Source organism: Theropithecus gelada, chromosome 7b, assembly GCF_003255815.1.
Source record: "Theropithecus gelada isolate Dixy chromosome 7b, Tgel_1.0, whole genome shotgun sequence".
Lineage (NCBI taxonomy): Eukaryota > Metazoa > Chordata > Mammalia > Primates > Cercopithecidae > Theropithecus > Theropithecus gelada.
The window spans coordinates 1,526,683-1,540,344 of record NC_037675.1 but is presented as its reverse complement, the minus strand read 5'-3'; the positions used below and the strand labels follow the sequence as shown (position 1 = coordinate 1,540,344).

At 42.4% G+C, this 13,662-nt stretch overlaps 1 protein-coding gene across 1 annotated transcript in view; it reads left to right on the top strand.

The window, feature by feature from the left end:
* ADAMTSL3 (ADAMTS like 3) overlaps positions 1 to 13,662 on the top strand; it is a 418,321-nt gene that overhangs the window by 43,171 nt on the left and 361,488 nt on the right. The window contains exon 3 of the mRNA XM_025392622.1: positions 4,126 to 4,245. Within this exon, the coding sequence (XP_025248407.1) occupies positions 4,126 to 4,245 (120 nt within the window). The remainder of the gene's footprint in view (positions 1 to 4,125; positions 4,246 to 13,662) is intronic.

Below are 13,662 nucleotides of genomic sequence, written 5' to 3'. Positions count from 1 at the left end.
CAGCCCTGGCTGTAACCCTGGGTCTGCTCCTCAAACTCACTGACTGCCTTTCTATTTTAGGGCTTTTGCACTTGCTCTTTTTGTGTGCCAGGAATAGTCACTCTCAGATTTGGTAATTGGTAAGTCTCCTAACTCTATAGTTTACTCATTGTTAAAATAAGGAGTTTGACCTAGATGACTTCTAAGGTCTCTTTAGGTATTTAAAAATGATGATTCTGGCTGGGCGCAGTGACTCATGCCTGTAATCCTAGCACTTTGGGAGGCCAAGGCGGGCAGATCACCTGAGGTCAGGTATTCGAGACCAGCCTGGCCAACATGGTGAAACCCCGTCTCTACTAAAAATACAAAAATTATCCAGGTGTGGTGGTGGGCACCTGTAACCCCAGCTATTAGAGAGGCTGAGGCAGGAGAATTTCTTGAATCTGTGAGGCGGAGATTGCAGTGAGCTGAAATCACATCACTCAACTCCAGCCTGGGTGACAAAGCAAGACTCTGTCTAAAAAATATTAAAGTAAAAAAAAATAAAATGATGATTGAAGCCAGTAGGTGCAATTAACAATAGTGGTGCTAAATCTCTCACATAAATGAAATTTAATAAGAAAATCTTCAAATTATTTTAACAGCGTAGTGCCATCTAAACCATCTAGTCTAGTGGAGTTATTTCTTCTGTGTTCTTTGACAGAACGATGTTGATTTACCTTTCTAAAACACAGTATTCAGAGGGATATTTTGGCATAAACCATAGTACCTGCTGCAGTTTGAGAATGAGTCCATTGGAGCAGCAGAGGTGTCAGAGGAATGTGTTTATTCTCTGCTCCTCCTGTTTGCAGAGAGCAATTTTCTTAGAGTAACACCTGTGGCCTCTTACGTTATTTCTGACTCATTTCTTCCCAAGCAGGGGAAGTGAGGTATCCAGTCGGGGGTATAGTCACAGATCCATGTATTTTTGACTGGATGGGGCTAAGCACTGCAGATTCTGTCTCCTTTATTACTTTCCTCTTTGACGCAATCAAGGCAGTGATCCTGGTAAGCCCCCTACCTCCTCAGTCTTCCCTTGGACAGGCTCTCCCAGGAGGTGGATGATAGTGTGATGGTAGCAAGTCAATTGGGTCATGATATTCAAGCCATATTTCCCCAAAGAGGATGTCCTTTCTGACTCCCTCAGACTCCAACCATTGTGATTTATGTCCAGTGATTCAGATGCCAGGTAATATGGTTTGGTTCTGTGTCCCCACCCAGATCTCATCTTGAATCGTACTCCCATAATTCCCACATGCTGTGGGAGGGACCCGGTGGGAGATAATTTGAATCATGGGGAGGTTCCCCCCATACTGTTCTCGTGGCAGTGAATAAGTCTTACAAAATCTGATGGATTTATCAGTGGTTTTCACTTTTGCATCCCTTTCATTTTCTCTTGCTGCCGTCATGTAAGAAGTGCCTTTTGCCTCCTGCCATGATTCTGAGGCCTCCCCAGCCATGTGGAAATGCAAGCCCAATTAAACCTCTTTTTCTTCCCAGTCTTGGGTATGTCGTTATCAGCAGCATGAAAATGGACTACTACAGTAAATTGGCACCAGTAGAATGGGATGCTGCTGAAAATATGGAAGCAACTTTGGAACTGGGTAACAAGCAGAGGTTGGAACAGTTTGGAGGGCTCAGAAGAAGACAGGAAAATGTGGGGAAGTTTGGAACTCCCTAGAGACTTGTTAAATGGCTTTGACCAAAATGCTGATAATGTTATGAATGAAAAGGTCCAGGCTGTGGTGGTCTCAGATGGAGATGAGGAACTTGTTGGGAACTGGAGCAAAGGTGACTCTTGTTATGTTTTGGCAAAGAGACTGGTGGCATTTTGCTCCTGCCCTAGAGATTTGTGGAATTTTGAACTTGAGAGAGAAGATTTAGGGTACCCAGTGCAATACATTTCTAAGCAGCAAAGCATTCAAGAGGTGACTTGGATACTGTTGAAGGCTTTCAGTTTAAAAAGGAAAACAGAACATAAAAATTCAGAAAATTTATAGTCTGATTATGCAATAGAAAAGAAAGATCCATTTTCTGGGGAGAAATTCAAGCTGGCTGCAGAAATTTGCATAAGTATCAAGGAGCCTGATGTTAATCCCCAGAACTATGTGGAAAATGTCTCCAGGGCATGTCAGAGACCTTCATGGCAGCCCCTCCCATCACAGGCCTGGAGGCCCAGGAGGAAAAAGTGGTTTTGTGGGCTGGGCCCTGGGTCCCTGTGCTGTGTGTAGCCTAGGGACCTGGTGCCCTGTGTCCCAGTTGCTCCAGCTGTGGCTGAAAGGGGCCAATGCAGAGCTCAGGCTGTGGCTTCAGAGGGTGGAAGCCCCAAGTCTTGGCATCTTCCATGTGATGTTGAGCCTGCAACAGAAGTCAAGAATTGAGGTTTGGGAACCCCTGCCCAGATTTCAGAGGATGTATGGAAATACCTGGATGCCCAGGCAAAAGTTTGCTGCAGGGGCAGGGCCCCCATGAAGAAGCTATGTCATAGCAGTGCGGAAGGGAAATGTGCGATCAGAACCCCCACTCAGAGTTCCTACTGGGACACTGCCTAGTGGAGCTGTGAGAAGAAGGCTACTGTCCTCCAGACCCCAGAATGGTAGATCCACTGACAGCTTGGACCATGTTCCTCGAGGAGCCACAGACACTCAATGCCTGCCCATGAAAACAGCTGGGAGGGAGGCTGTACCCTGAAAAGCCACAGGGATGGAGCTGCCCAAGACCATGAGAACCCACCTCTTGCCTCAGTGTGACCTGGATATGAGACCTAGAGTCAAAGGAGATCATTTTGGAGCTTTAAAATTTGACTGCCCCACTAGATTTTGGACTTGCATGTGCCCTGTAACCCCTTTGTTTTGGCCAATTTCTCCCATTTGGGATGGCTGTATTTACCCAATACCTATACCGCCATTGTATCTAGGAAGTAACTAGCTTGCTTTTGATTTTACAGGCTCATAGGCAGAAGTGACTTGCCTTGTCTCAAATGAGAGTTTGGACTGTGGACTTTTTGGTTAATGCTGAAATTAGTTAAGACTTTGGGGGACTGTTGGGAAGGCATGATTGGTTTTGAAATGTGAGGACATGAGATTTGGAGGGGCCAGGGGTGGAATGATATGGTTTGGCTCTGTGTCCCCACTCAAATCTCATCTTGAATTGTATTCCTATAATTCCCACGTGTTGTGGGAGGGACCCGGTGGGAGATAATTTGAATCATGGAGGCAGTTTCCCCCATACTGTTCTCATGATAGTGAATAAGTCTCATGAGATTTGATGGTTTTATCAGGGGTTTCTGCTTTTGCATCCCTCTCATTTTCTCTTGCGGCTGTCATGTCAGAAGTGCCTTTCACCTCCTGCCATGATACTGAGGCCTCCCCAGCCATGTGGAACTCTTAAGTCCAATTAAACCTGTTTTTCTTCCAAGTCTCGGGTATGTCGTTATCAGCAGCATGAAAACGGACCGGGGTATGAGCTTTCCATGAACTAAACAGAGTCTACAATATCCATGTTTATTTAAGCTTGGATCTTTAAACAAAGCATTACGAGGAAAACATCTCAAAGGACACACGCCAAAACAATTAAAAGTGGTTATTACAGGTTGAAAAGGTTATGGGTGATTTTTATTTTCTTCTGTGCTCATTTATATGTTCTAAAGTTTCTACAATGAGGTGCATTTTTGTTGTAGTATGGAAGAAAATTTTTGTTTCTCACTCCTTTGCCAAAAAAAAAAAAGAAGAGAAAAAGGAAGAAAGGAAGAAGAAAATTCTAAAAATGATAGATTTGCAACAACAAAACAAAGTTAACTACTCTGTGACTGAATTGTTGGAAGATGGGGAGCAGAGGTAGCAGGGAGGGGAAGAGAGGCAGGTGTCAGGGAATAAATGTCGTGGCCGCCAATTTGATTCAGGCCACTGTGATATCCTGGCCTAACAGTGCCCCGACGCAGACACTTGGTGTGCCTCACCTTGGTCTTTGCCAAGAGAGGGCACTTCCCTTTTTGTTTCTTGGTATAGCTTTTAATGGTGGATTCTCCTGGAATGGCCTTCTTGTACTTTACTTGTTAGGGGGTTCTTACTGGAGCCTTACTTGTGACCAAATGATCTTGTTTTTCAGACCACAGCTGAGAAATCTCCTGGAGCCTATTTCCTTCCCGAGTTTGCACTCTCTCCTCAGGGAAGTTTTCTGGAAGACACAACAGGGGAGCAGTTCCTCACTTACCGCTATGACGACCAGGTAAGAACATTGGGCAAGGATCTACCTTGGGCTTTGCTGTTTGCCAGTGGTCAGGAAAGAGTGTCTCTAAAAGACCTTCGGAGTAATTATATTTTCCTCTTGGCAGTACTAGTGCAACAGACCCTTGACACCCTTGAAGGATCTCAGAACATCTGAATTGCCTATGTTTGTATATAATTTCCTATAGAATGTGCAGTTCTTTCTCTACATTTGCATAAGAGTCACTTTTTCTTATTTTCATCAGAAATATATGGTGAATTTGTTCATCTTAGCTATCACCACATTGATGATTCAGTTCTGAAATTATCCAAAAGTTCTGTTTTCTGCTTATGTGTTACTTCTTTGCCCTCAGCTTTTACTTCATTTCTTTTACCAGCACCAATATTGCATGCTTTTTTCCTCAAGGTTACTTTTCAGAAAGGAACGCAGTGTGTATGCCTGTGTGTGCATATGTCTGTGAGTGTGTGTGTGTGTGTGTATGTGTTTAAATCATTTTAGGAAGGCTAACAAGAGAAGGCCTTGCTTGGCTGACATGTGCAAGCCAAACACTGAAAGTTGTGATTCCCTTCTCTCCTCAATTCACCTTGATGCCATAATAGCATTTAAGATTATCCATCTTTGAAATCACTCACAACTTGGTGAAACAGAGAGTTTCAACTTTGCCTAATGCAAACCTGGTAAAGCCTGAATTTATGGGGCAGTTGAGCAAACCAGGGTGGACTTTAAGATGATGTGGGGCCTGAGTAGATCTGGCAGACCTCGGCACCTATAGGGCCCAAGTGAAGGTGAGGAGCTGGGGCAAGATCACCTTCTCATGGTACATGATAGAGTGGAGGGAGATGGCCCAGTGACTGAGGCCAGCTGTGCTGTCCTCAACTGTGTAGCTAAAGGCCAGTGCTTCCTGGTTTGATTTAGGTAAAACCTAGACAGGGTACAAAAGACAGTACTCAAAAGGAACAGCTCTGAGAAATTCAGTCTGCCAACATGGGTAGATCCAAGATGTGACCAGAGGGAGTGGGACCCAGTTCTGGGGCTGACTGGAGCTAGGCAGAGTTCTGGGGGTGGGCTGGGAGAAGGATTATAGTCTTGTAGAGCATCAGTGGCTGATGCAGGATGGAGATTAGAGCATAGAGGGCAGGTAGAGGAGTCTGTTGCTCAGTCCTCTATCTCCCAGCTCAGGGGGAGACACTGCACACTCTCTATCCTTGAGGCTGCTGCTCAGTGACCTACCCTTGATGGGCTTAATTCCAGAGCTGGGACTGGGGTGAAGGACAGGGCTGCGACATGCCAGACCCTTGTGGGCAGGAGCCACACTGTTCATTGGGGCAGGAGTGGGATGAGACCAATTTCTTACTGAAAATGTCAACATTCAATCATTTTTTCAAGTTCCTTTGAAAGTGAGTGAGTGCGTTACTAGTCATTGTGGGGAGCAGGGGTGGGCTGGGGAATAATTCTATATTTGCATTGCAGAGCTCAAACATTTGGGCCTGGTTGCTAATAAGGGCTAAATCATCATTAAGTCACTTTCTGCCTTCCCCTTTCCCCTGATGGATTTTGAGAGGGGCTATAATTTATAGCCCCTTTTAATCCAGAAATCAGTAATCCAACAGGTTTTCATATGAGAACTTCAGAGGAACTAATTGAGAGGGCCATAAAGGATAAAAGCGGGTGTCTGGAAAATACCAAGCTATGCATTTTATAATTAAAGAGTGGTTAATGCCTTCTCCAGGTTCCACAGATACTTTATATTTAATATAATCATAATAATATAAAAGCTGGGAAAAGGGGAAAACAAGCCCCTTTAGTCTTTTCAAAAGGTCTAAAGCAGATCTGAAAAGTGTGTGGCATGCTGTGGAAATTTCATCCTAGGACATGGTGTTCCAGAAAGCCCTAGTGACTAGCATATGAAAACACTCTGTGTTGCCCCCACTGTGTATTTCTTTTAAGAGAAAGGAATAATTTGAGACTATAACAAGCCAATAATAGCACCCACTTTCCTCTACTCTTAAAGGCACAGAAAATAGGCGCTTGGACTAAACTAGCTGTATCTATTGAATGAATCTCAGGAATTTAATTAGCTAGAGACTGTTAATCCACCACCCAAATCCTGATTCTCTTTCCTCTTTTTTTTCCCTTTTCTTTCCTTTCTTTTCTTTTCTTTTCTTTTTTCTTTCTTTCTTTCTTTGATTGGGTCTTGTTCTGTCACCCAGCTGGAGTGCAGTGGCATGATCACAGCTCAGTGCAGCCTCAACCTTCCCCCCACACTTACGTGATCCTCCTGCCTCAGCCCCATCCCCCACTCCAGTAGCTGGGACTATAGGCATTAGGCATACACCACAACCCCTGGATAATTTTTTTTGTCTGCACTTTGTAGAAATGAGATTTTGCCATGTTGACCAAGTTGGCCTCAAACTCCTGGGCTCAAGCAATCTGCTCTCCTTGGCCTCCCAAAGTGTTGGGATTATAGGTGTGAGCCACTGCGTCTGGCCAATTCTCTTTTTTCTTAATGCTGAACATGCTTCTCAGGCACTGGGGAAAGGACAAAACCAATCAAATACTATCAAACTTTTAAAAAATCCCCTGATCCTGCAGCATATGATGAAACATTAAGATCAATTAAGAACAAAGTCTCTGGAGTCAGACTGCTTTGGGTTTGAATTTGACTTTTCAGTTCTGCTATTTGATTTGCTGTTTTACTTTGGACAAGTTACTTTACTTCCCTGTCCCTTAATTTTCTCATCTGTGAAATGGAGATTTGGATGATACCTACCTTATGTAGTTGTTGCAAGGACTTGAAGCAGATAATTCATATGTCTCCCTGCACAGGGCCTGGTACATACATGTAAGCATTTAATTTAGCTATTGTTATTACTAAGAATGTTATTTGCAAACATTCAATTCAAAGAATCTCAGATATCCTTATGCTAAAGGAGAGGAAGAAATTTATTCTTCCTTTACATTAGGAGATCCCATGCAATATTTTCAATTAATTTTTTATTGAGGTATAGCATATGTAAGTAAAACACACACGTATCTGAAGTATAGAGCTTGATGAATTTTTAAGTATTTTTACATCTGTGTAGTTGCTACTTAGATCAAGAAAATGAACATTTCTAGCACCCTATGAGGCTCCTTGAACCTCTTTCCAATCAATATCCCACATTCAAGAAGTAACCACCATTCAGACTTTTATCAGTATTTTAGATTTGTTTTGCCTGCTTTTAATTTTATTTTTGATTTTATATAAATGGAATCATACAGCACATACTCGTTTGTGTCTGGCTTCTTTCACACATCATTATGTCTGGGAGATTCAACCCAGTTGCTGGATCCAACATAATATAGGGTTTAATGTCTAGCAGCCAGTTGTACTCTTTGGAACAAATTGTCTCATGTTGGAACAAATTGCAGCACACTGGGTGGCATGCAGCATTGCTCTTGCACAGAAATTCCCAGGTTGTCCGTAAAAGGTTTTCAGAGCAGTCTCTCCAAAGATTTCATACCTGGAGAAGTGGTGGGGACAGTTTTCCAGTGTAGCCTTTGTTATACGCCAGCAGCCACCGGCATTCCACAGCCAGAAATAGGTACAGGGTCTGTGTGAGTGGCTGCCAGGGCAGAACCTGTGTCAGGTGGCATGGGTACCTACTTGTGGAATCTCCATATATATGCCAAGGGTGCCATCCTGCTGTCACAGTGGCCTGAAGCCAGAGTGAAAAAGTGCTTACGCAATTGAGGCTGCAGCCTAGTTTCTAATGCTATTGGATCAGATGTGGGTTCACTAGGATCTTCCTACCTATAAAGTACTCTTTATAGGTACACAAATGGATGGTGTGTAGATATTTGCTGTCTTGGACGAACCTCACGGGACTTTTTAAAGTATTTTATCTTGGGCACATTTCATGAAGACCTTCAGGTCATTCTTCAAATGTCTCCTGGGTTGGATGCCTGGAAAACTAATAACCCTGAGGCCAGTAACACACAGCTGTGATGTAGGCTGCATTTAATGGGAGGCATAAAAGCCACACTATGGATCATACAGGGGGCCGTGGCAGCTTCTAGTGAAGAAAGCTGTCTGAAGCCAACTGAGTAACAATGTGGTTTAGTGCAAACAGGACTAGTCAGGCAGTCTGGTCTTGCTTCTACCACCAATCAGCTTATAATTTAGCAGAACTATTTAATGTTTTGGATTTTGGATTCTTTATTTCTTTTAAAAAACTAAGTGACTGGATTTCATGATCTGAACTCTTTCCACTCTAAAATAGTCTATTTTTGAGACTACAAATAGAATATTCCACGTTGCAGAGTGTTAATTGGATCATTCTGATTGTTGAGGCAGTCTTGCCAGCAATTCGGTAAACTATTACTTGGAGAATTATACAGTTTTACAGTTAGTGGAGACTTTGGCCCAAATGCCTCATTCTACAAGTCAAGAAAACAGAGACCCCGAATGTGCAAATGACTTACTCAAGGACACCTGTGATTATTTGAAAAACTAAGACCATTACACTCCAGACCCAAGGCTTTCCTGCTCTGAGATATATCGAGGAACTTCTCTCAGAAGAACCACCTAGAAAATTATCTCCTATCCTAAAAATCCTGATTCCACTGTTTACAGTTAGTAGAGCTTTGGGGATCTTAGTAGACCCCAGAGAATGACTTAAGATTAACGGATGCCTTATCAGCTTATTCTCATCTCTTTCAGGAATTTGGAATTAGCTATGCTGAGAGCATTCATAAGCATATTTATTCCTTTCCAGTTTTTTAATAGAAACCACAATTTTTTTGAAGCTTGAGTGAAACATTAACTGAAATTATAGTGGCACTGACTTTCTATTGGATGGGCACATTCTTAGAATGAAGGTGTTCTAGCACTTGGTTGCATCAGGTACATGAAGTAGCTAGAATGTATTAGTTTGGGACAACTGGCTAAGAAGACTGTGGTTTCAGAGTTACCAGCCAGCCTGTCTCTGGGGTAGATTCTTTGGTCATTCCTCATAGTGGTTTTTGAGTTTTGTCCCACAGAGGACCTGTTCATAGGCAAACAACTGGATATTGGTCAGCGGCACATGGTTCCTTTCATCGTTGAGTAAGGCAGTTTTTGGAGATCTGCTCTGTCTTTCTCTGCCTAGGTCACCTTCTGGGAAAGGGGGATGGTGTGGTTGTTTTCTATCCTTACCTTGCTTCAACTCACTGAAGATTTAAACTTGGAGCTTTATTATGGACACTGATTTAAAAGCCTGTGGCAAGCACAGTGTTTCTCAGTTAAAGGGCATTTATTTTTTAAGGAGTTAGGAAAAGTTGTCTTTTGCATAAATATTCTTTCATTTCTCTTTATTTTTAGCATTTGTTAGGCATGGGGGAAGGTGGAAGGTATGTCCTCCCAGACTTAGTGGATTGGCCTCCTCACTGGCAGCCACCATAGGATAAAGGACATTAAGCACGAGCAGTAGGTGACTTAGAAATTAGGGCCTCATGCACACTTTCCTATGTTTTATGAGTTCTTTATGTGTGTACCTGTTAGTATGAATACAGGGTATTAAAATAATTCTGACCTTGCCACTTTTAGTCTACTAGGCACCAAAAGGCAGGAAAAAAGGTTAATAGCTTGGATTCAAAGCATGTAGGACAAGTAGTGGGTTCTGATTTTCCTAAAATTAACCAGGGATAATCCCACTAATGCAAGTTTGAAGCCATTTAGAGGAGAACCACCTTGATCTCATGTTGGAGAGGTCCTTTTATACCTATTTATACCAGGCCATTCCTTCTCCCCTGTAAACTTCCTGCTCCTCTGCCCTTGACTAATTTAGTATTTGCTGTATCTCTTCCTGACCACATTTAAGAGGATTGGAGATTTTTTTCTAGACTTAAAAATGCTTTTGCCTGTACTCTAATCTACCATGCTTTCAGTGACCACTTGGTTTTCAAATTCTTACTGTCTCTTGATGCTTTCTGCTACTCATTCTGCTACTCATTTTTAACCTTTAAAATCTAACTTCTTCTATGTTCTCCAACCTCCCTCCCACCACCACCTTCAACAGGCATCCTTTTTAAGAATTTCAGTTACTTTCTTAAAGTCACACCTATATTCTGGTATGAATCAGCCTATATTTATAAAAGTCTGTGTTGGTACAATTCCATGTTTGTAAAGTCCTAAGGCCTTAATGACATCATAGGTGAAGTCATAGTTGACTCTTCTCTTTCCTTCCTGGGATGTCATTGGCTGCCTATTTGTATGATTCCTTGTTTCAAAACACCTCTCTAAATTGTATTTTCTTTACTGTTTCCTTCCCCAGGGAGGCAGAGGGCTAGATGTGCGGCCTTAGTAGCATCTGGAATTATATTAATAGCATGTCAGAGTTGAAAGAAAGTATAGAATTCTGGCTTTTCAGGTGAGGAATCTGAGCCCTGGAGAGGAACAGTGTCTTGTCCAAGATCACACAGCCAGGCAGTAGCAAAGCCAAGTGCCCGTTCTTTGCCCTTAAGCTCAGTTAAGACATTTTTACATCTAATCTGTGGGCAGGAAAAGTATGAGAGAAATGTTTGAATGAATTTTTAATACTAGTAATAACAATAATATATTAATAATGAAGTCTTTGTGTAGTCTTATTTCTAAACTTCTTTTAAATGCCTTTTTTCTTATACTATTATGATAAACATAATTTTCCTTTTCCTCGTTTAACTATTGATTTATGCATTCTTTCTAAAGAGAAGAAATGTTTTTGCTGTGAGTACATCTTTCTCAAAGTAACTTCTTCTGAACTTTTCATGAATATCTTGGCCAGGAGTTTCAATGTGGTTAAACTGTTGGCAGCCTTCAGAAATATCACTTGGCGTTTCCAAGTTACTTATGTAATCGTTTTTAGGTGGAAAGTATACACCAACTTCTGAAACTTCTGGTAAAAGAAAATGGACATAGCCCATGGGTCTACTGGGTATTTTCATCTTCTTCACTGATCAAAATGAGCAACTTATATGTTCTCCACATAGGAGAGTTTCTGTGTTGTTTCTGGCCTGTGTGTATAATATTTTTAAGCAGCAAGCCATTTGAGTTTGAATAGTTCATTCCTTTGTTAGTGAGTAATCTCGGTCAAATGTAGTTATGCTGCTTAAATATTCCAAGATTTAGCGATCTAACAAGAAAGCAAGCTCATGGTCTGTTAAGAGAAGACAAGAACAAATTAATTGGAATAACTTGTACTCTGTTCCCAGTTCACATGTGTAGCAAATGCATGAATACTGCACATGTAACTATACATGCTGTTCTGATTGACTGTGGCACACAGGAACTCTGAATTTCATTATCACTGAGCTTTTCACAAATCATAAAAGCATAAAAGAACTGTGTGAGTAGAGATTTAATATCCAGCTTTTGAAGGATGCAGACATTTTCCTCTTTCAATGTCATCTTCCTAGACTCGTATTTGGGGTACTGTGTGATTTTTATCACTTTCACCCTATGGGTTAAGTGGTGGGTATAGGGTGGGGATGTTCAGGACAGACCCAAATGGATCTTTCCTTAAAAGTCCCTCACTACACTTAAGAACGCTGAGAGACAGGTTCTGTTCTGACAGGGCCCTTACTGCCTGCCCTCGGATCATCCTTTCTCTTTGAAATCAGATCAGTCCCTACTCACAGATCCTCAAAGTCTTCAAGTGCTTTGAGATGAGGTTGTTTTGAGCAACTCAGTTCTGTCACTCACAGTCCCTGGATGAAAGAAAGCAAGTAGGCTTTCCTCTCCTCCATCTTCTCTCTTCAGCGGCCCTTTATGCCTTGCTTTTCTATTCTTCCTCCTGTTTTATCCTTTGTTTATTGATTCCGCCTTCCCAATGCTTTCCATCGTCCCCTCATGGTCAACAGGACCCTATGTCCTGACTTCCAACTTTCTGCTGCAACTGAAAACTGGCCTTGGCCAGGCTCACTGTCTCCCTTGCAGGCCTCACCAGTGGAGGCTGCTCATACCTCACACCCCAAGCAGTACACGGCTAAGGTGTGTGTGTGTGGGGGGGGGGTTGATCTTCTTTGAGTCCCTACTGCTGCTTCCTAGCTAGTCGTCTTCTCTCATCTCAATGCTCCTCCTTTTTGGAGGCTCATGTCACCTGTCTAAACCACTGATCAGAGCATTCACCAAAGCCTTTATGACCTAATCATGACTTCCTTCCTTCCAAGGTCCTGCCATGGTCCTGGGAGTGTTCAAGAATTAACACTTGGAGCAATTTCTGTTGAGCCTCCTGTCCCTGGGGTTGGCAGTGATAGCTCAGGGCAGTGACTTATGGCCCTTAAAATTGCCTGTTCCAAGAAACCATTTCAATTACATTTGTCATTCTGCAAGCTTCAATCTAACCCTGTCATTTATGGATCTCTCTGGCTTCAGTGACCTTCACAGACCTTCCATTTCAGTCACCCATTCCAAGTGTCCAAACTGGACCTTATCATTCTTCACACTATTCTGCTTTAGAAATATTAAATCCTGCAGTCTCTCTGTAATCTGAGACCCCTCTCCTACACATCCTCCTATGCATGCTCCTACTATATACATTCCTTTTGATCTCTAAGACACATCTAATTCTCTTACCTCTCTACTTCTCCCAGGTGATCAGCCACCTTTCAGCATCTCTAGGTTTCCTACCCATGTGGCCTCTCCTAGTGTCATCCCTCACCTTCTATGCATGATTTTCCTGGACCACTAGCCTAGTGGAACTTTCTATCGGGTTCTCTACAACTTGGTGTCTTTCCCTGTCTTATACTCAGAGCTCTGCTAAAGAAGATCAATCAGCCATGAAATACAGCCTCATGTAGTGGGGGAACCCTCAATGTCACCTTTGATCATCTCTAATTCTTTATTTTGACCACATTCATCAACCCCCTTCTATTAAACATCTCTGCTACTGAATGTGTGTTTTTCTTAAATGAGTGCCAGATTTCTGTTCTGTTGTAGTCTGTCCTCCTCAGGCATAGTGAAGGGAGTAGATTTTCTTAGTGTTTGTGATCTTGAGAAAATGCAGGAAACTGGACTTGCAGGTTTGCTGTAAGAATGGGGAGTAATGGCAGGTGGAGGAGTGGATGGGACCATCTTTTTTTTTCTCTTATTACAGCATAAAACAAAGACAGCTACAAAACAAAGGTGAGTTAATTTGCTGGCCAACAAAGAAGGGCCATGCCAGACAGAAAAAGATTTCGCTGATTCTCTCCAAGCAGAATTTTGAAGGACCAGATGTAGAAGCAGTAATGGAATTTATTCCCTATCACAAGGGATTTGAGGCATTATGTTTTGATTGGCTTATTTGGAAATGTTTCCTTTTGTTTGGCCAATTCTAGCCTACATCAAAAAAGTGTAGGCACAGTTTGCAAAGAGGTTCCTGGTGGGTAAAGGCTCCATGGGGTTTGAGTCTCTCAGTGGACACCTTTGTCTGCTCATGC